At 48.5% G+C, this 23,879-nt stretch overlaps 1 protein-coding gene across 2 annotated transcripts in view; it reads right to left on the minus strand.

Annotated features, from left to right (window-relative positions):
• The window catches only part of usp34 (ubiquitin specific peptidase 34), a 55,668-nt gene that overhangs the window by 26,749 nt on the left and 5,040 nt on the right, over nucleotides 1–23,879 (minus strand). The window contains exons 2-33 of one of the 2 annotated variants that reach the window (XM_017457478.3): nucleotides 19,261–19,348; nucleotides 18,318–18,786; nucleotides 17,289–17,339; nucleotides 15,621–15,770; nucleotides 15,388–15,455; nucleotides 13,604–13,796; nucleotides 12,257–12,295; nucleotides 12,071–12,132; nucleotides 11,176–11,257; nucleotides 10,965–11,057; nucleotides 10,551–10,676; nucleotides 10,305–10,434; nucleotides 10,031–10,161; nucleotides 8,809–9,605; nucleotides 8,508–8,722; nucleotides 8,017–8,132; nucleotides 7,577–7,704; nucleotides 7,170–7,259; nucleotides 6,998–7,093; nucleotides 6,667–6,749; nucleotides 6,171–6,325; nucleotides 5,678–5,791; nucleotides 5,395–5,494; nucleotides 4,489–4,648; nucleotides 4,186–4,312; nucleotides 3,854–4,001; nucleotides 2,267–2,367; nucleotides 1,158–1,376; nucleotides 798–923; nucleotides 589–711; nucleotides 399–482; nucleotides 72–158 (exon numbers count right to left, since the gene is read on the minus strand). In XM_017457478.3, coding sequence (XP_017312967.1) covers nucleotides 72–158; nucleotides 399–482; nucleotides 589–711; nucleotides 798–923; nucleotides 1,158–1,376; nucleotides 2,267–2,367; nucleotides 3,854–4,001; nucleotides 4,186–4,312; nucleotides 4,489–4,648; nucleotides 5,395–5,494; nucleotides 5,678–5,791; nucleotides 6,171–6,325; nucleotides 6,667–6,749; nucleotides 6,998–7,093; nucleotides 7,170–7,259; nucleotides 7,577–7,704; nucleotides 8,017–8,132; nucleotides 8,508–8,722; nucleotides 8,809–9,605; nucleotides 10,031–10,161; nucleotides 10,305–10,434; nucleotides 10,551–10,676; nucleotides 10,965–11,057; nucleotides 11,176–11,257; nucleotides 12,071–12,132; nucleotides 12,257–12,295; nucleotides 13,604–13,796; nucleotides 15,388–15,455; nucleotides 15,621–15,770; nucleotides 17,289–17,339; nucleotides 18,318–18,786; nucleotides 19,261–19,348 — 4,751 coding nt within the window. The remainder of the gene's footprint in view (nucleotides 1–71; nucleotides 159–398; nucleotides 483–588; nucleotides 712–797; nucleotides 924–1,157; nucleotides 1,377–2,266; nucleotides 2,368–3,853; nucleotides 4,002–4,185; nucleotides 4,313–4,488; nucleotides 4,649–5,394; nucleotides 5,495–5,677; nucleotides 5,792–6,170; nucleotides 6,326–6,666; nucleotides 6,750–6,997; nucleotides 7,094–7,169; nucleotides 7,260–7,576; nucleotides 7,705–8,016; nucleotides 8,133–8,507; nucleotides 8,723–8,808; nucleotides 9,606–10,030; nucleotides 10,162–10,304; nucleotides 10,435–10,550; nucleotides 10,677–10,964; nucleotides 11,058–11,175; nucleotides 11,258–12,070; nucleotides 12,133–12,256; nucleotides 12,296–13,603; nucleotides 13,797–15,387; nucleotides 15,456–15,620; nucleotides 15,771–17,288; nucleotides 17,340–18,317; nucleotides 18,787–19,260; nucleotides 19,349–23,879) is intronic. The other variant, XM_017457479.3, reaches the window with a different exon arrangement.

A 23,879-nucleotide genomic window follows, 5' to 3' on the forward strand; every position in this document is an offset into this window, starting at 1 on the left:
ATGTCTGTGTGTGTGTGTGTGTGTGTGTGTGTGTGTGTCTGTGTGCGTGCGTGTCCGTCCATCTGTCTCACCACAGTCCATGACTCTTGCTCCTTAGGCTCGAGGATTGCAGAGTTAAAAATCTCCAGCAGCAACTGAAGTCCTCCAGATGCCACAAACTACAATGTTGGAAAGTAAAACACACACACACACACACACACACACACACACACACACACACACACACACACACACACACACACACACACACCACCCTCTTGAATGTTCATGGTCACAGATTTTATGGGCAGCTGTGATAATCTGAAATCTAGAAGTTTGTGTGAGAGAGAAAAAGACAGATACACACAGAGACAGAGATATGGGGAGAGAGAGAGAGAGAGAGAGAGAGAGAGAGAGACCTTGCAGCTCCATGAGTTTTTGCTGTTTTCAATCTGGTCCTCACTCGAGTCATCTGAGTCTGGGTACAGGTCACTGTAACTACCCTGTGAAACACACACACGTTATTCATACACTAAAATTTCCAGATAACATGTTTTGCCTGTGTGTGTGTGTGTGTGTGTGTGTGTGTGTGTGTGTGTGTGTACGTACTGTAGACTCCCTGTGTATTCTGCGGTTGGGTTTTCCCAGAGCTTCAATGATTTCCAGAGCATACAGCAGCTTATGAGGCGACTTTATCCTCAATAGATCCTTCCAGCAAAGGCCATCAGAACCCTAAAACACACACACACACACACACCCCATCAGGGCATCTTAAACAAGACATCCGACGTAGCGGTGTAACGGGTCACGTGACTGACCGTGTCGTCCGAGATGTTCTGAAAGGCCTGGAGCATGTTGGGACACGTAGGCAGGAGCATGAGCAGCTCCCACACGCGCCGAGAGAGATTCTCCGCATGCAGGTGCAGATCCTCACAGCGTACACTCTGAACACCAGGCACAGACAAAACACACACCAGAAAGAGTTACTAATCCGAATACAGAACCATCTGTACCATGGTGTTTCAGTGGCTTTAATGAAGCCGGGGTGCCAATACATTCATTTGCGTCCTGATAGGAAGGACGGAAACGTATATGATGTACCCTACACGTAGGGAGCGTAGACAGTGACCATGCAGTTATTGTGTGTGTGTGTGTGTGTGTGTGTGTGTTTCCGTTACCTGAGTGGTGTGTTGCGTGCGCTCGGATCGCTCGGGACCGGGAGCTTTGAAGCAGGCGAGCATCTCCAGCAGGTCGAACAGTGTGGTGATGTGCGGCTCCTGCAGGAGCAACAGCATGGGGATGTGTTCCTTCTGAGGAGGAGGCAAGCAGGAGGCTGGGAGCTGTACGCCCTCTCCCTTCCTCTCCCTCCGAGGAGCGCCCAGAGACACAAACACCATCTAGCACACACACACACACACACACACACACACACACACACACGCAGATAGAGATAGAGATAGAGAGAGAGACAGAGGGAGACACACAGAGGGAGACAGAGAGAGAGACACACACACAGACACAGAGAGAGACACACACAGACACAGAGAGAGACACACACACAGACACAGAGAGAGACACACACACACAGACACAGAGAGAGACACACACACAGACACAGAGAGAGACACACACACAGACACAGAGAGAGAGACACACACACAGACACAGAGAGAGAGACACACACACACAGAGAGAGACACACACACACAGAGAGAGACACACACACACAGAGAGAGACACACACACACAGAGAGAGACACACACACAGACACAAAGAGAGAGACACACACACAGACACAGAGAGAGACACACACACACAGACACAGAGAGAGAGAGACACACACACAGACACAGAGAGAGAGAGAGACACACAGACACAGAGAGAGAGAGACACACAGACACAAAGAGAGAGACACACACACAGACACAAAGAGAGAGACACACACACAGACACAAAGAGAGAGACACACACAGACACAGAGAGAGACACACACAGACACAGAGAGAGACACATACACAGACACAAAGAGAGAGACACACACAGACACAAAGAGAGAGACACACACAGACACAGAGAGAGACACACACAGACACAGAGAGAGACACACAGACACAGAGAGAGACACACACAGACACAGAGAGAGAGAGAGAGAGAGGGCACACATGAGACAGTGAGATAGAGAGATGTGACATGTTGAAATGGTTTGTGTAAAGGAACAGAGAGAGAGAGAGAGAGAGAGAGAGAGAGAGAGAGAGAGAGAGTGTGAGAGAGAGTCTAGGATTTTACCTGCATGTCCTTAAACCCGAGCTCATGTAGTGTTTTCTCATCGTAGTCCGTGGTCAGTTCATGACCTGATGAGATCATTCGCACTGGACCCATCAGACCACCTACACACACACACACACACACACACACACACACACACACACACAATGAAGGCGATTTCCACACTACAGAGATAAATGTCCACAAATGCTAGATACAGGCAAGTATTGTATTATTACAGTTACAGCGTCCTCCGCTAATATTGGCACCCTTGGTAAATATGAGCGAAGAAGGCTGTGAAAAATTGTGTGTTTAACCTTTTGATACAAAAATTCACAGAAATACCCTGCTCTCGTGGATATCAGACAATCGTAAACAAAACACAGATTCCCCCCCCCCCAAAATGGCTTTGTTAAATATTGGTGTGCAACAATTATTTTCAATTATTTCTATAGGAGTCTTCTCCTATGACGCCTGATGAGGTTGGAGAATACATGGCGAGGGATCTGAGAGCGTTCCTCCGTACAGAATCTCTCCCGATCCTTCAGGTGGAGCTGGTGGACTCTCCTCTTCAGTTCACCCCACAGGTGTTCTACGGGGTTCGGGTCAGGGGACTGGGATGGTCATGACAGGACCTTGATTTTGTGGTCAGTAAACCATTTCTGTTTTGATGATGATGTTTTGGATCGTTGTCCTGCTGGAAGATCCAACCACGCCCCATTTGAATCTTTCTGGCAGAGGCGGTCAGGTTTTCATTTAATATCTGTTGATATTTGATGGAGTCCATGATGCCATGTGTCCTAACAAAATGTCCAGGTCCTCTGTCAGAAAAACAGCCCCAAAACATTAAAGATCCTCCTCCATATTTAACCGTGGACATGAGGAACTTTTCCATACGGCTACCTCTCTGTGTGCTCCAAAACCCCCTCTGTGTTTATTACCAAAACGCTCTATTCTGGTTTCATCTGACCGTAGAACCCGATCCCATTTGAAGTTCCAGTCGTGTCTGCACACTGAAGACGCTCGAGTTTGTGTTTGGATGAGAGTAGAGGCTTTTTTCCTGAAACTCTTCCAAACAGCTTGTGGTGATGTCGGTGACTTCAGATTGTAGTTTTGGAGACTTTCTGACCCCAAGACACGACTAACTCCTGCAGTTCTCCAGCTGTGATCCTTGGGGATTTTTTATCCACTCGAACCGTCCTCTTCACGGTGTGTTGAGACGATATAGACACGCGTCCAATTCCAGGTCCATTCATAACATTTCCAGTGGACTGGAACTTCTTAATTATTGCCCTGATGGTGAAATGCGCATTTTCAACGCTTGTGCTATTTCCTTATAGACACGACCCATTTTGTGAAGCTCAACAACCTTTTGCTGCACATCACAGCTACATTCCTCGGTCTTACACATTGCTATGAATGACTAAGGGAATTTAACATGTATGTTACCTCATATTTATACCCGTGTGAAACAGGAAGTCATGGTTGAACAATTTCCTGTTCCTAGTCACCCAGGTGTACTAAAAAAAACTTTAAATATCAATGGGAATATACTTTATATATATATATATATATATAGTGTGTGTGTGTGTGTGTGTGTGTACATACCTGGAAACTCCTGCTGTCTTGTGTTCTGGTTGAACTCCTGTAGTTGGGCCTGTTGACTGATCTGGTCCTTCTGCAGGTTCTCATACCAGTGAGTCACCTCGGCTCTCAGATCAGCTACCTGATCACTCGGGTACATCTCTATCGTCATCTACTCACACACACACACACACACACAATGTATATATACTGAAGTATACCCTCTCCAGAACTGAAGCCTGTATCTATGCTGATGAAAACTATTTATGCTCAGCAGTTTGTGTGTGAGAGAGAGAGAGAGAGAGAGAGAGAGAGAGAGAGAGAGAGAGAGAGAGAGAGAGAGAGTGTCTCTCCACCTTGTCCGGCAGGCCGGCAGGTTGGCAGACGATGCGCAGAGGCAGGGACTGTTTGTCGCTGAGAGCTTTTAGGTGGCTGCTGATTCCCGCACCTTCAATCTGCCACTGTCGAAGGTGGTATGCAAACCTACACACACAAACATATATATACATATAAATCACATTAAATCCTTATATTGCATTTCGTAATAATTTACAGCGTGACGTCTCACGGTGTTTCAACAAAAAAGTGGTCAGTTCTTCTAATTTAGACGTGTTCGTGTACGTGTATGCGTATGCGTGTGCGTGTGTGTGTGTGTGTACCTGCGTCTGAAGGCCTCCAGGTGTGTCTTGAGCATGAGAAGACCCCTCTCGATGATGGTCAGACTGGAGTGCGGGTCCTTCTCCAGGTTGGCCGACGCCATCATCAGACTCTCCATGCACTTACTGATGAACTCCTGCTCTTTCTCCAGCCCCGTCTTACCTGGAACACACACCAACGCCACGGGCACACTTCATAAACACACGCTCAACTTCCGTGCTCACTCTGACATGCTTACAGTCTTCCTTCATGAGATATCCACGTGTACAGCTTGCACTACCCACATAAAGTCGATGGAAAGGTCGACAGATTAATTGAACTGGATTAGAGGTCGACCGATCGATTAATCCGGCACCGATAACTGATCACCGGAACGAGCGGTTAATCTGACACACAAAAAAAAAACAAAAACACAGCGATCTTTTTCCCCCCACGTGCGGCCGGTTCGGAGCGGCTGAGAAGGGTCCGCTGTCGTTATACAGCACGACAGCGGCCTCTAGAGGCGAAATAAAAACCGTCACTGACTAAATTCGTCGTGTTATTTGAAGTGTTTTTGATTCTTTTTCGACGTCTCGGGTTTTTATGTTATTCGGAGCGTTACTTTTCCAGTTCGGTTTGAACGCGTATTTTACTTACTTTAATATTTACGAATAGATCATATTTATTTCGTTTTAAAAAGTACGGTACATTTTCATGGTGCGGTCAGTACGGTTTATTTTTGCACTAGAAGTTCAGTAATGTTTTACTTCGAGTGTTAGGTTCTCATTCGGTATCGGTGTTAAAAATGATGGTCTGATTAATCGGTTATCAGCAGGTGAGTACCGCCCGACTCAGTCACCGGAACCGGTAGAATCCACTAATCGGTCCACCTCTAATCAGGATTGTCCACAATGCGCGTTATAACAAACCGTTGATGTAGTAGGAGTTGATGTACTGGATGGCGGCTCGGCTGATGTCCGCAGACTGAGCTCTGAGAGCGATGCCCCACAGCTGATCCATACCACACAGCTACGGAGAGAGACAACGGCAATAATACGCTGCTTTCAGTTATTACGTTTATTTATATCATCGCTCAAGAACCCAAGCGTCAACTCGGTCATACTCGTAACCTACTGATCAGTATTTCCACAGCCTCGTACGAGCGGTGGGGGAGTAGCGGTGCGGTACAGAGTGTGTTAGGTGAGTGTGTACCTCGCAGTTGGAGTTGCTGTCGTAGGCGCTGGTGGCCAGACGTGCCAAATTACAGAGGTGCTGGAACAGATTGAGTCCAGTCATACTGATCGTCTCGGGCTTCAACTGTGGCATCTGATACACACACACACACACACACACACACACACACACACACACACACAATTAAGCGAATAAAATCAAACAGCCATGCATTAGTCCCCCCCCCCCCCCCCTTAGCTAATATCTGAGACATTTGATCTAAAAATTTGAATTCAAACGTTTCAATCATTTTAAAGATTTTTCAGAAACTTTACACACACACGGAGGCGGCGGGATTCCAACCCAAGACAAACGTGCTGACCACTAATCCGGCGTGCTCCCCCAAATAATATTTAACATTTCCCCCCCTTTTTTTCTCTCCTTTCTTTCTTTTCCTCCCTGACATAAAACGTATATTTCTTTTCTTCGCATAAAACAGTGTGTCGTCGTGCTGCCGTTCGAGAGATCCCACCTTCTCCAGGAAGAGGTGTTTGTAGGTCTCCATGCCCATTGCATGCTGGTCTTTACTGCGCACCTGGTTGAGGAACCAGTGCAGTGCGTCGTCGTAACACTCCGAGTCCTCCACCAGGCAGTGCCACAGGATGTCCACCTGCTCCAGACTCAACCCTAACACACACACACACACACACACACACACACACAGGTAATCAGGAAGGCATTTGGGATTCAGCCTCATGTGAAGGTGGTGGATTTAACGTGCATCAATCAAGCACAAGAAAAACACAGAGCTGAGAATGAGGACGAGAGAGAGTGAAGGAGAAGCTGACTCTGTCAGAGGGCAGCAGGAGGTGTGTAAGGACAGAGAGGTTGAGAAATTGTTCACGGTTCGACAACGGTTATAATAAATTATTTACATGGGTAATATTGCTGGACAGTGTAAACGCAGGATGAGTGTGTGTGTGAGGTTGTGGTGAGAATGAGTGTATGAATCACGAAGAGAGACTCACTGAAGTGATCTGGAGAGCCGAGTGTGGAGAACACACAGGTGAGGAACTGCAGACGCACCTGCACCTCCGCACTGTGGCTGTACCTGCATCACACACACACACACACACACTATATACAACAATGTCCGCCTCCAGTGTTTCATCATCATCAGTGTTGAATGTACAGTATGAGCATTATTCGTCTCAGGTAAGCGCTACATAATATCTACATCTCTGCCAGGTGGCTCATATCCAATCATTCCCCATTCGATGGGTTAAAGGGGGCGCAAACTTTTGCACCCGACGACACGCTGCTCTGCCGAGTCTTAAAGACAGACGCCGCCGTACTCACAGGGAGAACTTTTGCCGCTGTTCCCGCACTTCCTGGATGTAGTGCAGCAGGTCCTCGAAGAAGAGCTTCATCATGTGGAGCTCCTTCTCAGCCCACCTGCGGCACACAGCAACGTGTTTTTAATTCTGGCAAGAAGTGGAAAGCTCTTGCAGACGGAGGTTAGCGCACTTACATGGTGATCCAGTGGGTGTCGTAGCTCGAGCCGAACTGCTGGAACGTCCCAAACAACTTCGGCAGCAGACGAAGAGACACCACGACGGACCTGGGACGCACAAACAACTAATTATACAGCACAACTCTCGCTAGGACAGCTGTCCGTCGCAAAGCTAGCTTTCTCTCGCTAGGATGTCCATTTCTTTTGCTAGGAGAGCTTTTCTTTGAATAGTAAAGCTTTCTCTCCTGAAGTTAGCCATCTGTCACCGGGTTAGCATCCTCTTGCCACGCTACCTCCCCGCAATACTAGCATAACTTCCTCTCCGCAGGTCAGCGATCCCTCACTCGGTTATTCTTAAGAACGAAACGCACTCGAGCTTTACCCAAACGTAGCCACGCCCAGTTGACATAAAAAAAAGGTCTCACCTGTGGTGCGCGAGGTTCTCCAAACATCCCTCGATGAAGCGCATGCGGATTTGCCGATCTGTGAACCAGCACACGAGGGAACACAGGAGCTTCTCCGCCTCGTTTATCAAACCCTCCGACAAGTGAATCTGACGGCCGGGCATAAAAAGATTCGTCAGGTTTAACCAGAATTCTCGCCATGACGCGATGCATTTATCGCGGATATCTAAGGAGATACGGAGATTCTGACCGGGACCAACCAAGGAGACTGCAATCTTCAGGATTTCACTCACTGTTAGCCATGTTAGCATTTTTAACCAGACTATCCCCTTTGAAATCCTAGGTTACTTTGGGTTCTAAGGGTCAGAAGGTTCAAGATGGCCTCATTTACCCCCTCAGACAGTACCGATATAATCCCACACCCTCCGTTCGCCCTCCTAGTCTCAGCCCCAGAGTCTCACCGCGTCCTCGTCCTGCACCAGGTCCCACAGGAGTGTGTTTCCTTTCTTACACACGTTGTCCAGGTTAATGTCCGTCACCGCGTGGCCCGAGTACTGGTGTTTATGAACGGCGGGACCTGAGGAGCATCAACACAGTTCATATACATGGACATGCAGGTATGTAAATATCATCTAAGGGTGCGTCTCTATCAGCTCCCTGACTCAGTAGTGATCGGTGAGGCGGCCATTTTAAAAGTGGCCTCAATCGCCGAATCCTTCCAGCTCACTATATTCCCTTACTGGAAATGACTTTTCTTTGACATTCTGTATACGATTCGTTTGAGTGTGACGACTTTTAAGCGTTTAATGATTTTTTAAAAAGTAGCTATGGAAAGAGCCCAAGCGGTACGAACGTAGACTAAGCACATATTAAAACATTCGGAAAAGTACGCAAGTATTCGAATAACGTGCTTGAATCGTGTGCGTGACACCAGGAGGAGCCGGGAGCATACCTTGCACCAGGTGCTCGTGGTATATGGACGCCAGGTTGGGCAGGTGCTGCTGCAGGTGTGAGCTGAGCTCGGCGTGAGAGTTAATCTGGACCAGCTCCTCCTCGCAGCCCGACTCCTCGCCGTCGAAATCCGCCATGTTCTTCTCAGACTTGGCACTGACCTGGGAACTGCTGCAACTCACGTCGTCTGCACTCAGCATGTCCTCGACCATGTGACTACAGAGAGAAGACCAGCTTAACAATCAACCCAACGTTATAATATTGTGCCCGACGAGCGAGGTACCCGGACGCCCAGGTCTTACCCTTCATGATGATGGTGATGGTGGTGGTGGTGGTGGTGGTGGTGGTGCTGCGGGTTGATAAAGCGCCTGCAGTTGAACAGTTCGTTGCCCATGGCTTCAGACAGGAAGTCGGTGGCACGGGTTAAGCAGGGAGGCTCCTGGGTTATTGGCGTGCCGTGTGAGGTGCCCATCTCTGGTCCCATCCCCTGCTGCTGCTGAGGATTCTGGGATTGAGAAAGGGAGGCAGGGTCGATACGCTCTTCCGAGGACCCTTCTAAACAGGCCGGGGAAGAGGAGCAAGCGTCCAGAACTCTCAAGGAGGAAGATGACGACGTGGTCATGGCAGAGGCGGCTTCGGAGGAGAACGACAAGGTTTTGGGTTTCTGAAGACCGGGCCCGATAGAACCGGACGCGACCGCTCCGGACATTCCAGGTCTTTCCGGAGGGCCCTGGACTTCTCCGAGAGCCTCGCCGGCCTTCCGTTTACGGACTTCCGACGTCAGGGCGTCTCGAGCATCTCGCGTTTCTTTCTGCGGGCTGCGCTCCGAGGCGGCCGTCGGCCGGTCCTCTTCGTCGTCCTCGTCGTCGTCGTCTTCCTCGTCGTCCTCGTCGTCTTCCTCCTCCTCGTCCTCCTTTAAGGCTTCGCTGTCGGCTATGTCGGAGTGGAGCTCGCTGCCGGGGCTGCCTGCCGATTGGCTGGCTCGGCTCGACTCGGCCTCGTTGCTGGAGGCTTCGCTGCGGCCGCTGCTGCTCCCCGGCCCGCTGCTGCCCTCCTCGCCGCTGTTCGCCGTCTCATCCGAGCTGCCCTGCATCGACTCCTGTGCGGACGAAATTTAAACGCGCACTAATAAGTAATAAGTGTAATACAGAGTTTTATTTATCTAGGAGTCCGAGAGCGCCAGAGAACCTGTATTTAAATCTCCAAACGGACTTTCTATAGCTTAAACTTTATCTGTACTGCATCTATACTTTACTACGCCGGTCAATTTGGCTCAGTTCCTTTGATTCATGATTTATTCCAAAATAAACGATGGGCATGTGATGGTCCTGTGATAGACACAGAGCAACACAGTAGACTGTAAATGAGCGTGTGTTTGCTGGATAAACATTTGTTGTGGACTTAGAAAACGTGTTCTAGACACAAACCTGATGCCTCGTACGTCTATAATCTATTATCGTACATCTTTAGGGAACGCTAAGAGAGTTCATCTTTAAGTATACTAATGATGATCGCGTGCGAGACCTCAGTGTCGGAGAGCCTCTGCTGGCCGCGCTTCCCGCCGCCCATGATCGGCTCGTCCATCTCCATGTCGCTGCCACCGCTGTGATGTGTGTCGCTGTTGTCGCTGCTCTCCGGGCTCGCCGCCGGGGAACCTGGGGAAGGGATTGACGTTTAAATTTGAAAAAATTGAAGACGAAATGATTATTCAGCATGGAACTGAATATATTTACATGTATAATGTACATAGCAGGTGCGTTGCTGTGAAACTTGCTGCCTCAGACACACACACACACACCTTTCTTGTTGCCCATCGGCATGTTGGTGTTGAGTAGAGAAGCGAAGGAGCTCTGTTTGGAAAGCTGCGCCTTGGCTGCCAGAGCGTTGTTCCACAGCGCCTTGATCAACATGGACGCCAAGTACAGGGTCTACGAGAGACACACACACACACACCTTCTCAATCAAGACTCATCAGCATAACTTCTTATCTTGCTGTAAGATCTAAGCATTCGAAGTGTGTGTGTGTGTGTGTGTGTGTGTGTACCTGTTCGGTGTGTGCGCTAGGATGGAGTCCAGACACCAGGTTGAGGACGTGTCTGAGGGGCACAGGGTCCAGGTTCTTGATGAGGGAAGGGAACAGGTCGTGGATGTAGCGGCTGCAGTGCTTCAGCTGAGAACGCGAAACATAAAGACGCCTCACGTTCAATTCAAACCAAACGAATAAACAAAAACAACAACATTTGGTCATTTAGTGATCAGAAGGGTGCGAGTTCAGATCCCAGAACCGTGTACTGCGCTCGAGAAAGACCCTGTGTGAAGAGGTTTCCTCCTTCACCTTATAATGGCAATGTTACAGATATTCACAAACTAACAGATGTTATGGAAACGTGTGTGCGTGTGTGTGTGTGTGAGAGAGTGTGAGAGAGAGCGAGAGAGGGAGGGAGGGTGTGTGTAAAACCTGAGCGGCGGCCCAGATGCAGTCGACGTGCTGAGTGCTCAGTCTGCCCTCTGCAGCCAGGAAGTTCAGGATCACTTGGCACTGTTTAATAATCTACAACACACACACACACACACACACACACACACACACACACACACACACACAAATTACTCTCGCGTGCAACCTCGAAAAATGAGTGCACAGTTCCAGGAAGAAGGAAGAAACCAACCTCAATGTGCAAATTTGGTCCAAAAATGTGCTCGATCACGTTGTTGTTGATGAGCCAGTCGGCGAGTTCCTTTGCTATCGACCTGGAGGAGGGGGAGGAGGAGGTCGTGGAGGAGGTGGAGAAGGTGGAGGAGGAGAAGGAGGTGGAGGTTGTGGAGGAGGTGGAGAAGGTGGAGGAGGAGAAGGAGGTGGAGGTTGTGGAGGAGGTGGAGAAGGTGGAGGAGGAGAAGGAGGTGGAGGTTGTGGAGGAGGAGTAGAAGGAGGAGGTGGAGGAGGTGGAGAAGGAGGTGTAGGAGGAGAAGGAGGTGTAGGAGGAGGAGTAGAAGGAGGAGGTGGAGGAGGTGGAGAAGGAGGTGTAGGAGGAGAAGGAGGTGTAGGAGGAGGAGAAGTAGGAGGTGGAGGAGAAGAAGGAAGAGGTGGCGAAGAAGTAGGAGGAGGAGGTGGAGAAGGAGGAGGTGGAGGAGGAGAAGGAGGAGGTGGAGAAGAAGTAGGTGGAGGAGGTGGAGGAGAAGAAGGAGGAAGTGGAGGAGGAGAAGAAGGAGGAGGTGGAGGAGAAGGAGGAGGAGAAGAAGGAAGAGGTGGCGAAGAAGTAGGAGGAGGAGGTGGAGGAGGAGAAGGAGGTGGAGGAGAAGAAGGAAGAGGTGGAGAAGTAGGAGGAGGAGGTGGAGGAGGAGGAGGTGGAGGAGGAGAAGGAGGAGGTGGAGGAGAAGTAGGTGGAGGTGGACGAGGAGAAGGAGGAGAAGGAGGAGGAGAAGAAGGAGGAGGTGGAGGAGGAGAAGGAGGAGGAGAAGGAGGAGATACGCAGAGATTGTAAAACACGGAGGCGTTTATAAAAGAAAAGAAAAGTTGAAAAGAAAAGAAAAAAAAGAAAAGAAAGAAAAGAAGAGAGTACTCACGTCTCCGTGTCAGACACCAGAGACTCGTTATTGCAGACGTCGTTAAAAGTGTGCAACTGATTCTGGAAAACAAAAACGGCATGATCTGTAACACAGATGCAGAACCAACAGCGAGAAGGTTCTTTAATAAACTGTAAATGAACACACGAGAATTTACACGTGGTATTGTAACAGCAAGGCATCTACCATCAACGTGTGTTTCCAGAAGATTCTGTTTGACCCCAACTTTAAATACAACAGAAAAGGTGATTATTTTCCAGTAACAGCACGTCCTGAATTCTTTTATTCCTTTTACACCACAGTAACTCGTCATACCAACATGTTCATCCTTTTACAGTCTCTCTCTCACACACACACACACACACACACACACACACACACACGCAGTCACGTCCCTCACCAGCCTGGTCAGTGCGACAGAAATCGCCGCTCGTCACGTCATCGGGGGGATAAATGAGATTATAAAAAGGTAAGAGTGTAAACCGGTCCGTCCTGAAGACGTTCCCGCGGTGGAAAAGCGAGTACCTGTGACACAGCGCCGGCACTGGAGACTCCTCCCATAACCAACCACTTCCTCATATCAACAAATACACCATACTATAGTTTAAACACCACCGTTAACCCTTTCACACTCGTAAAGCTGGGCACCAGCAGAGTCGGATTAGTAAAACACGTGAAAATTCACGAGCGCGCGTAAAACGAGTGACGCGAGCCACGACTCTGAATCGCACCGTCAGCACGGATGACGGCACTTTTATTTAAGCTCGTTTCGTGCTCCCAGCTGCGACCTCTCGTGGAATTTTGTGGGCGTCGCCGCATGCAAATACTAAGCGAATACATGCGCGTGTACGAAAAAAAAAAAATATATATATATAATTTTTTTTCCTTTTTCAATTTTAGTTTCTACACGACTTCGCTCAAGTTACGACGAGGCCCCGTCGTTCGGCGGCTTAGGTCACGCGGCGCGTACGACATACGGGTCGCTGTGAACGAGCCGTTACCGTAGAAACGATGGTGTTAGGGCTGCTGTTATAGAAGATGGATGAAATAAAATGAACACACTGACAGGAAGTCAAAAGCGTACTCGGGGGAGGGGAGGAGAAAGAAAGAGTTCTGGTACCGACCTCGCGGATTTAAAGACGGACTTAATAGCGAGTTTCGAAAGTTAGGGAAAGAGAGAAGGAAAAAATAAAATCAATTAAAAAAAAAATAATAATAAATAAAGTCTGCTAGTCATCAAATACGTTTTTAAAAAGGAGCGTCTTAAGAGACATCAGTTACGGGAGCGTTTTTTTTTTTTTTTTCCTGTGAGGACCTGAGAGCTCAGGTGATGATCTGCTCCGCTTAAAATAAGCTAAAATAAATATAATAGAGAGACACGTTTTAGCACAACGTGTATCTTCTATTTATTCTGGGAGTTACGGTGACGCGCAGATGAATAAATCGGTGATTAAGAGAACCAGATCACGTGATCCAGAGGCTCGTGGTAAATAAGTGTGTGTGTGTGTGTGTGTGTGTGTGTGTGTCTCTCACCGTGATCTGGCTCAGTCCAGCCAGTCTCATGGTGAGCGTAGGTGACATGAAGTACTTAAAGGCGAGGTCGAGGCTCTCCTTGTCGAAGCACAGCGCGCTGTCCAGAGGCTCCTTCACTGTGCTCCACATCAGGTCAGCCATGTTCCTCGCCGCGCTCTGGCGCAGCTCCTGATCAGACAGCTTACACAGGTACCTGCACGCGCACGCGCACACACACACACACACACACACACACACAAATGAGAGAGAGAAAGTGAAAGATGGTAAGCGAGAGCCAGAGCGAAAGTGAGACAGCGATGAGAACGCTCACGAGGGTGAACAGTAGCAGGTAACCCTGTATGACTCATACACATGCTTACATCCACCGTCATGTTACACGACACACACGCACACACACACGCACGCACGCACGCCCGATTCAGCAACAACTCAGCGCACGTTCTCCAGGAAGAGACCGAGTTCTGCATGTGTGGACAATAATACGCTGAACAAAATGATCTGTAGTTCTCTCACACACACACACACACACACACGACTCTTCAAAAACATGACCACACAACTTCAGCCTAATCATTCAGTTTAATAAACAAATCAACAAAAAAAAGAAAGAAAGGGGAAAAGAAGAAGAAAAAAAAAAAAGAGCTGAAGAGTTTTGAGACAGAAATATTTATTCGCTCTTCACCGGCCGTTCTACAGAGCTGCTGTAACGCTGCCGTGTCTTTTCCTGAGTCACATGACCAGCGTCTATCCACTTCCCGCCAGCCGTCTGGCTCCCTCAGGGTAATCGGAGGAGAATCACGGTGGCTGTTGCCATGGTGATGGATGCTCTTCCTAGCAACCCGACAGAGAGGCAGCAGAAAGAGAAACTTCCCCCATCTGACTCAGCTAATAGATTACAGAAGAGTTAGCATTACAGGACTGGACTGGCGACAGAGGGACGTATACACAGGCCACGCCTCCTTCTAGGGGACGGAGACAAAACAACCTCCTTCACAAGAACCGAGGCACAAAGGCCACGCCTCCTTCACAAGAACCGAGGCGCAAAGGCCACGCCTCCTTCACAAGAACCGAGGCGCAAAGGCCACGCCTCCTTCACAAGAACCGAGGCGCAAAGGCCGCGCCTCCTTCACAAGAACCGAGGCGCAAAGGCCGCGCCTCCTTCACAAGAACCGAGGCGCAAAGGCCACGCCTCCTTCACAAGAACCGAGGCGCAAAGGCCGCGCCTCCTTCACAAGAACCGAGGCGCAAAGGCCACGCCTCCTTCACAAGAACCGAGGCGCAAAGGCCACGCCTCCTTCACAAGAACCGAGGCGCAAAGGCCACGCCTCCTTCATAAGAACCGAGGCGCAAAGGCCGCGCCTCCTTCACAAGAACCGAGGCGCAAAGGCCACGCCTCCTTCACAAGAACCGAGGCGCAAAGGCCGCGCCTCCTTCACAAGAACCGAGGCGCAAAGGCCACGCCTCCTTCACAAGAACCGAGGCGCAAAGGCCACGCCTCCTTCACAAGAACCGAGGCGCAAAGGCCGCGCCTCCTTCACAAGAACCGAGGCGCAAAGGCCGCGCCTCCTTCACAAGAACCGAGGCGCAAAGGCCACGCCTCCTTCACAAGAACCGAGGCACAAAGGCCACGCCTCCTTCACAAGAACCGAGGCACAAAGGCCACGCCTCCTTCATAAGAACCGAGGCACAAAGGCCGCGCCTCCTTCACAAGAACCGAGGCACAAAGGCCGCACTGGGACTGATGGATACGGAGAAACTTGAAACGTGTGGAAAAGTGTTCTCACCTGATGACGTGAGTGCGGAAGGGGATGATGTGCTGCATCACAGCCGGAATGTGCAACCATATCCTGATCTGCAACCCAAAGCAAATTGTCTCATTAAATTAAATTCTGTGATGGTTTTTAAAATGAGTTTAGAAATGATTTATAAAGGTTAGCATTATGTCCAGCAATAATGGTAGATGCAATGTATGTGCGTGTGTGCGTTTGCGTGCGTGCGTGCGTGCGTGCGTGCTTACGTTCGAGACGATGGTGATGAAGGCATGTGCGATGGGGAAGGGCAGCGTCTCCGGAGTCCCCGACTCAAAGCAGTTCTTCATCAGAGACAGACCATGCTTCCCACAGAACAGACACACGTACCGCAGCAGATGCAAAGGAACCTCCACGTCCTACAACACACACACACACACACACACACACACACACACACACACACTTTACATATTCTGGACATAATAAGACTTTTTTAAAAACTTTGCCAATAAGGATCAACAAACTAGACAAAGCAGATTACACAGGATCTAAGGGTGATTTCCCAAATCTATTTGAGAGTTCAAACCCACGGCCACAGAAGACCACGGGTCCCGCTCTAAATACCACCGCGTCCAACCGGACCACGGTTCCCGCTCTAAATACCACCGCGTCCAACCGGACCACGGGTCCTCACCTGTAACCAACATGATTTTAAATGAACAACACGCTTAGTTATTTGCGTTCTGGATCATCATCCTTGGGAAATAAGTTTCATCATATTATAAAAACAGTCTAAAAAGATGCAGCAGGTTTACGTGTCTCGCAGTAGCCTTCACCCTCCGGAGGGTTGAGGGCCACCGCACAATAGGGGAACAAAGACAGATTTGAAGAATAAGGTCACGTCAGTCTACAACTCCGTTTCACCAGAGGACCACAAATAGCACAGTCATTCGTACACACACCCTCAACTTCCTCTCTCAGACACAGCATGAGCTCACCAACTTCCTGGGCCACGGAGCCCGAATACACTCGGCTCTTTTCTTATTGTTTAGATAAACGCAGCTGTTTAGGGACGTACCGCTTCTTACACAAATTCCTTTAACTTTGAGGATTTGATATATTAATTAATATAATTAGCACGTTTAGGGTCTTTAATCAACTTTAAAATCGGTGCAGACGTTTCCGCTCGCTAAGCGCTAGCCGGCCCTGCTAGCTTTCGTTCGTGTCCTTGGACACGGTCAATCTCTCGACCGTTTCTCAAATAGTTAGCATAATGCTAACCTACACTGACTTTCCGTATTCATTTAAGAATAAAAGCATTTCTCACTGGGGTATCCCCCCCCTCCCCCACAGCCATTTCTAAACATTAGCATCGTGCTAACAGACGACCTTTCTAGGATTCATTTGGTGTGAATGATGTTAAAACTGAAGAAGTCTACACACCCCTGTCATGTCAGAGCTTTTTCTACCTCTAAACGTTTAACCTGTTAATTAAAGTGAAAAACACTAAGTCAGAAATAGTTCTGACATGATTTAACTTGGTCTCATTCTGTTCCGTCACAAAAACCTGCCGTTTTAACAGGGGTGTGTAGACTTTTTAGATCCACTTGTATCTCACCAACATAGCCCTTTAACATAGTCCAAATCATTTAGCGTAATGCTAACAAACAACTCTGGTATTAGTTAGTGGCGATGAACGCACTTCTGACCAAAGTAGTCTCTTCCCTAAACCATTTCAGAAATAGTTAGCATAATGCTAACAAACGAGCGCTGCAGTATCTGCCGTTTTCCGTATACGCTAGCGGACGTATGGGCTAGTGTCACTCTGATTGGCTGATTTTGCGCTCTTGGCATAATGAACAGGTGAGGATTGAATGCACTGATCAGGATTTTACCCGTTCATATCTAAAAGATAACAGAGACACGGCGCTTACGTTCATGTCGCAGAAGGAGCCGAGAATGTTGCTCTCCTGAGCCGAGATGTCCTGAGAGATGGAGACAGGAAATTAGAGAAGAGGATTGAGCATAATACACACTCAACTGAGAACACACACACACACACACACACACACACACACACACACACACACAGACACACACACACACACACACAGACATGAAGGATGTGTTGAACACACACAACTGCATACGCATGTGAAAGTGTGTGTACACCTATATAGCATGCTGATTGGTAGTTGTGTACCTCTAATTTACAGTGTGTGTACCTCTACAGTACAGTGTGTGTGTACCTCTACAGTACAGTGTGTGTGTACCTCTACAGTACAGTGTGTGTGTACCTCTACAGTAGGGTGTGTGTACCTCTACAGTACAGTGTGTGTGTACCTCTACAGTACAGTGTGTGTGCTGTATAGTGTGTGTGTACCTCTACAGTAGGGTGTGTGTACCTCTACAGTACAGTGTGTGTGTACCTCTACAGTACAGTGTGTGTGTACCTCTACAGTACAGTGTGTGTGCTGTATAGTGTGTGTGTACCTCTACAGTACAGTGTGTGTGTACCTCTACAGTACAGTGTGTGTGTACCTCTACAGTACAGTGTGTGTGTACCTCTACAGTAGGGTGTGTGTACCTCTACAGTACAGGGTGTGTGTACCTCTACAGTACAGTGTGTGTGTACCTCTACAGTACAGTGTGTGTGTACCTCTACAGTACAGTGTGTGTGCTGTATAGTGTGTGTACCTCTACAGTACAGTGTGTGTGTACCTCTACAGTACAGTGTGTGTGCTGTATAGTGTGTGTACCTCTACAGTACAGTGTGTGTGTACCTCTACAGTAGGGTGTGTGTACCTCTACAGTACAGTGTGTGTGCTGTATAGTGTGTGTACCTCTACAGTACAGTGTGTGTGTACCTCTACAGTAGGGTGTGTGTGCTGTATAGTGTGTGTGTGTACTGCTACAATAGGGTGTCTGTGCCGTATAGTGTGTGTGTGTGTGTGTGTGTGTACCTCTATAGTAGGGTGTGTGTTATGTTTGTAGGCTGTGTAGAGGGGAAACTGGATCTGGAAGATTTTGGCAGCACACAGCAGTAGTTTCTCTCTCTCCTCCGTGCTCCAGGAGCTGAACAGATCCGGGCCGCACTCCTCCGCTGCTCCCTCGCTCCCGCTCGGCCGTGACTCGCAGCTCTGGTTCAGGGTTTGGTTCTGATTTTCGGCCGAACTTGCCCCCTCCCCCCCACCGTCCTCCTCCTCTGCCGAGTCCCGCTCCACGTTCAGGGGCTCGTCCTCGTTGGGCGAAGGCTGGGGATGGCCAGCGCTCCACTCGGACTCCGCCCCTTCACCTCCTCTGTTGCCATGGGTGCTGCAGAGGCGGTCCCTCAGACTGGTTACCTGGGCGATGACCAGGTTAATGAGGCCATAAACCAGTTGGTTGAACACCTCCAGGTGCTTGTACTCTTTGAAGCAGCACAGACACTGCCTGTAACAAACACAGGGGTTTTTTTATTAAATCATATCACCTTTATTGTAAATTTATTTATATATAATTTATTATAATTTATCAGCTATTTTTAATTAACACGGAAGTGGGGATTTCCCGCGTACAGAAGAAGCAGACCACTCCTTCCTCAGAACTATGTCTCAGACCGGCGGGGACGACCCGACACTTTAGCATTAACGCTCGCGTGAGCGAGGAAGTAGGCCAAAGGTCACATAACTGTCCAGTACATTCCAATCGCGGCTGGGGACGCCGCCCCTATTTCAGACAAGGTGTGCATGTTATTATCTATACGACGGTGCAGAACACCTTAGAACGTGAAACTCTACAGGACCTTTACCAGCGGGTCAGCGCGGAGAAAATCAATGCCGTGTGTATATATTATACATAACACTGAATGGGTGAATAAATAATAAATAAACTATGAATAAATGATGAGCGAAAGAAGAACCCGACCTCTGTGTCCATGTGCCGATGTAGTTGAAAACTCTTAAGGCATGGTCCTTCTTCAATTGCAGGCCGTCCGAACTGTCTGCATCCGAGACTGGAGACGGGGGGGAAAGAAAAGATTATCGACTCGATTATTTAAAAAAAAAAAGTTTGTGTTGGAGAAATATTTCAGTGTCAGCAAGATTCGGCCAAGTTCAAAGGTTTATATATAGAGGTTTTCTAATAATCCGAGGACAAAAATTATAATAATAATAAATATATATAGAACCCAGACTCCTGCTGCCTTTCTGCCGTTCTCTACCTTTCCTCCTGCTGCCTTTCTGCCGTTCTGCCCTGCTGCCATTCCACCTTTCCTCCTACTGCCATTCTGCCCTGCTGCCTTTCTACCTTTCCTCCTACTGCCATTCTGCCCTGCTGCCTTTCTACCTTTCTTCCTACTGCCATTCTGCCCTGCTGCCTTTCTACCTTTCTTCCTACTGCCATTCTGCCCTGAAGCCTTTCTACCTTTCCTCCTACTGCCATTCTGCCCTGCTGCCTTTCCTCCTACTGCCACTCTGCCCTGAAGCCTTTCTACCTTTCCTCCTACTGCCATTCTGCCCTGCTGCCTTTCTTCCTACTGCCATTCTGCCCTGAAGCCTTTCTACCTTTCTTCCTACTGCCATTCTGCCCTGAAGCCTTTCTACCTTTCTTCCAACTGCCATTCTGCCCTGCTGCCTTTCTTCCTACTGCCATTCTGCCCTGCTGCCTTTCTTCCAACTGCCATTCTGCCCTGCTGCCTTTCTTCCTACTGCCATTCTGCCCTGAAGCCTTTCTACCTTTCCTCCTACTGCCATTCTGCCCTGAAGCCTTTCTACCTTTCTTCCTACTGCCATTCTGCCCTGAAGCCTTTCTACCTTTCTTCCTACTGCCATTCTGCCCTGAAGCCTTTCTACCTTTCTTCCTACTGCCATTCTGCCCTGAAGCCTTTCTACCTTTCTTCCTACTGCCATTCTGCCCTGAAGCCTTTCTACCTTTCCTCCTACTGCCATTCTGCCCTGAAGCCTTTCTACCTTTCTTCCTACTGCCATTCTGCCCTGAAGCCTTTCTACCTTTCCTCCTACTGCCATTCTGCCCTGAAGCCTTTCTACCTTTCTTCCTACTGCCATTCTGCCCTGAAGCCTTTCTACCTTTCCTCCTACTGCCATTCTGCCCTGAAGCCTTTCTACCTTTCTTCCTACTGCCATTCTGCCCTGAAGCCTTTCTACCTTTCCTCCTACTGCCATTCTGCCCTGAAGCCTTTCTACCTTTCCTCCTACTGCCATTCTGCCCTGCTACCTTTCTTCCTACTGCCATTCTGCCCTGAAGCCTTTCTACCTTTCTTCCTACTGCCATTCTGCCCTGAAGCCTTTCTACCTTTCTTCCTACTGCCATTCTGCCCTGAAGCCTTTCTACCTTTCCTCCTACTGCCATTCTGCCCTGAAGCCTTTCTACCTTTCCTCCTACTGCCATTCTGCCCTGCTACCTTTCTTCCTACTGCCATTCTGCCCTGCTGCCTTTCTACCTTTCTTCCAACTGCCATTCTGCCCTGCTGCCTTTCTTCCTACTGCCATTCTGCCCTGAAGCCTTTCTACCTTTCTTCCTACTGCCATTCTGTTCTGCTGCCTTTCCACCTTTCCTCCTCCTGCCATTCTGCCCTGCTGCCTTTCTTCCTTGCTGCCCTTCTGTCCTGCTGCCTTCATACCTTTCCTCCCAATGCCTTCAACCTGCTGTTATTCAGTCTCCCCGCCTTCCTAAACACAATGTTTCACATCGGATACTTTGAAGACTTTTCCCATATAAATCCTTTCAGAATAACCCAGTTAATGAGGCGTGACGCGCTACAGCAGTGAGCCAGAAATACCACTACAGCGTTGTTCTCTGCTCTGCATTACTGTTTTGTCCTTCTGATAAGATAAGTGTGTGAGAGACCTGGTGTTGCTTGGTCGATGTTTTGGCACATTATGCCACAGTAAGTTTTTCTATTTTTTTTTTTAACGTCCTCGTCTGTGTGTGTGTGTGCGCGCGTGTGTGTGTGTGTGTGTGTGTACTTGATATGACTAAAACTGACATCATCAGCACACACACTCCTGGGATTTCAGGGACTTTTTTTTTTTTTTTTTTTTAAACAACCTTGACGTTCATTTATGATTGTACCCCAAGAAAAATCAAGTTTCCAGAGTTTGCATAGCCGTGCACGTTCCTGATGTGTGCTGAACACACACACACACACACACACACACACACACACTGTGTGTGTTAAACCACAAATCCTCTCTGTCTCACACACACCAGAGGCAGAGTGCTTAGTGGTGAGAAAGATGCAGAATATAGTGTGTGTGGGTGAGAGTACACATTCCTGAAACACACACACACACACACACACACACACACACACACACACACACACACACACACACAGAGAGAGAGCTGAAGCAGACGATGCAGAGTACAGTGTGTGTGTGTGGGTGAGATTAGGTCTGATTTCAGTTGGCGTCAGTGGGATTTCTGAGTAAACACGCTACAGCAGATATCCCAGAGTTCTCGTCACCATCCCGGTGTGTTTCGTTCGAAAAAAAAAAACAATCCAAAAAAGGCAGCGTCAGGACGGCCGTCTCCCTTCGGGCCCGTACTGTACAATAGAGTCAGCAAGTTTTCTTACAGTTGCTACGGTAACCGGTAAATCAGTGCCATTTAACCCTCATATTACGTTAGAGGGGGGGGGGGGTTGGGGGGGGGATAGTTACATCCATTATGTTAGGGGTCAAACTGACTTAATAAACAGCAAAGAACGGCTTAAAACAGTAAACCTTTATAACCGCTTTCCTCAGGAGAAATATTTCATACCAGTTCATGACCCTAAATGAGCAACGTCGAAACAGTTCAAAGAGAAAGTGAGAGATTAACCGCATTTCAGACGCCTCAAATGTGGAAATGGGTCACGGTGACCCGTAACATAACAACAGGAGGGATAAAAATAAATACATAGATATATTTTTTAATAAATAAATAAAATAAAAACTATAAAAAGAAAGCAGTCATCGCAGATCTCTAAAACATCTTCACCTGCTTTCTGTGTAATGAGCGGTCAGATACGCGGGAGAGAGCGAGAGAGAGATTTATCCCAAACACTTCAACAAGAGCGGCAGTGAAGGCCCGGCTCACGGTTACCATGACAACAGGGGAGTCGCTGGACTTTGGTAAGGTTCTCAGGTTCACGCGAGCAGCTGGACGGCCTCGACCTCGGCCGGCTTGCAAATCCTCCCCGTTCTCCTTTCTCCTCACGCGGACGGACGACAGGTCACGGCGCTGAAACCGCCGTGAAACGCTGCGCTTGTTTCGACATCATCGTTGTAATCATTTCTTTTTTTACGCATGCAAAAAAAAATACAAAAAAGTTTCAATTTTTTTTGCCCTCGTTGAGAGACGGAGGCCGGAGCCGGGCTCGGGGGCTCTCTCTTTTTATCCTTCGTTTCCGTCCGTATCGTCTTCTATTAGAATGATAATAATAATAATAATTTTAAAAAAACAGCACGGGTAACGACTCGGCTGCGAGACCTCTACTCGGTCCGTCTGAAAAGTCCCCGTCCGGAACGTTCCTCCGCAACGTGTAAAACGCACCGACAAATCCTCCTCCATGACTCCACTCTCATCCTCTCCTGAAAGGCCGTTTTGAACATTTACAGCATTTTAAAAAACATTCTTATCGATACAGTACGGTAATTAACGCCGCGCTTTAGTTTCCGGTCGAGCGTCGGGTTTGTAAAGACGTTACCATAGAAACAGCGTTTTAACTACATTAGATGCATTCGACTCCGAGACGGAGTCTGCACACGTAGGCTTGTTGATTGAAAAGATGAACGCTTTGGAGAAACACGGCGATTAAAAGGAGGTACATCCTTCACAACAAATTAAAACCTTTTCCGGTTTTTGTTAGTTCGTGTCTCTGGCACGACTCAGCCCTATTAATCACGCACACAAAAACAACAACTCAATTCTTCCACTAAACTGCAGCGACGGGACTCCCCCCTCCCCCCGCCCCCCCCCAAAGATTTCGCAGTGTCATTCACTACGTTTACACGGACAGCAGTAACATAACAGTAACATAATCGTCGACCTTATTCTGAATAAGACGATATTCTGATTAAGGTGTTTACATGAGTCGCTTTTAGAACACTCGCTTCATATTCACGTTTCACGTGTCGTTATATCCCCGCGCCACGCCGTCCGACGTCCCCGCCAGAATTTCACGTATCTTCATACGGTCGGTCTTCGTTATGGGACCGTATACAGTTCCGGGTGTTTTTATTTGTAATTGTACGAAAGCTTCGGGTGCGGTTGATTATTAGTCGTGCCGTACGTGCGAACAGACGACCGCTTGAAGCCGTGGGCTGCGTCCCGAACCGCGTACTTACCGAAATACATGCATTTCACCTGCTATACTGGAGGCAAGTACGCGGTTTGGGACGCAGCCGTGCTCTCTTGTCCGCCGCCGAACGGCCGAGCGCTGCCGTGTGCGTACGTGTCCTGTCGCACGATGCGGTGGAAACTCCCACACGACGTTAATAGTGCGATTGAGGTGTGTACGTGTCTGGAACGTCTGGAACAGG

Source organism: Ictalurus punctatus, chromosome 26 (assembly GCF_001660625.3).
Source record: "Ictalurus punctatus breed USDA103 chromosome 26, Coco_2.0, whole genome shotgun sequence".
In the NCBI taxonomy this organism is placed as follows: Eukaryota; Metazoa; Chordata; class Actinopteri; order Siluriformes; family Ictaluridae; genus Ictalurus; species Ictalurus punctatus.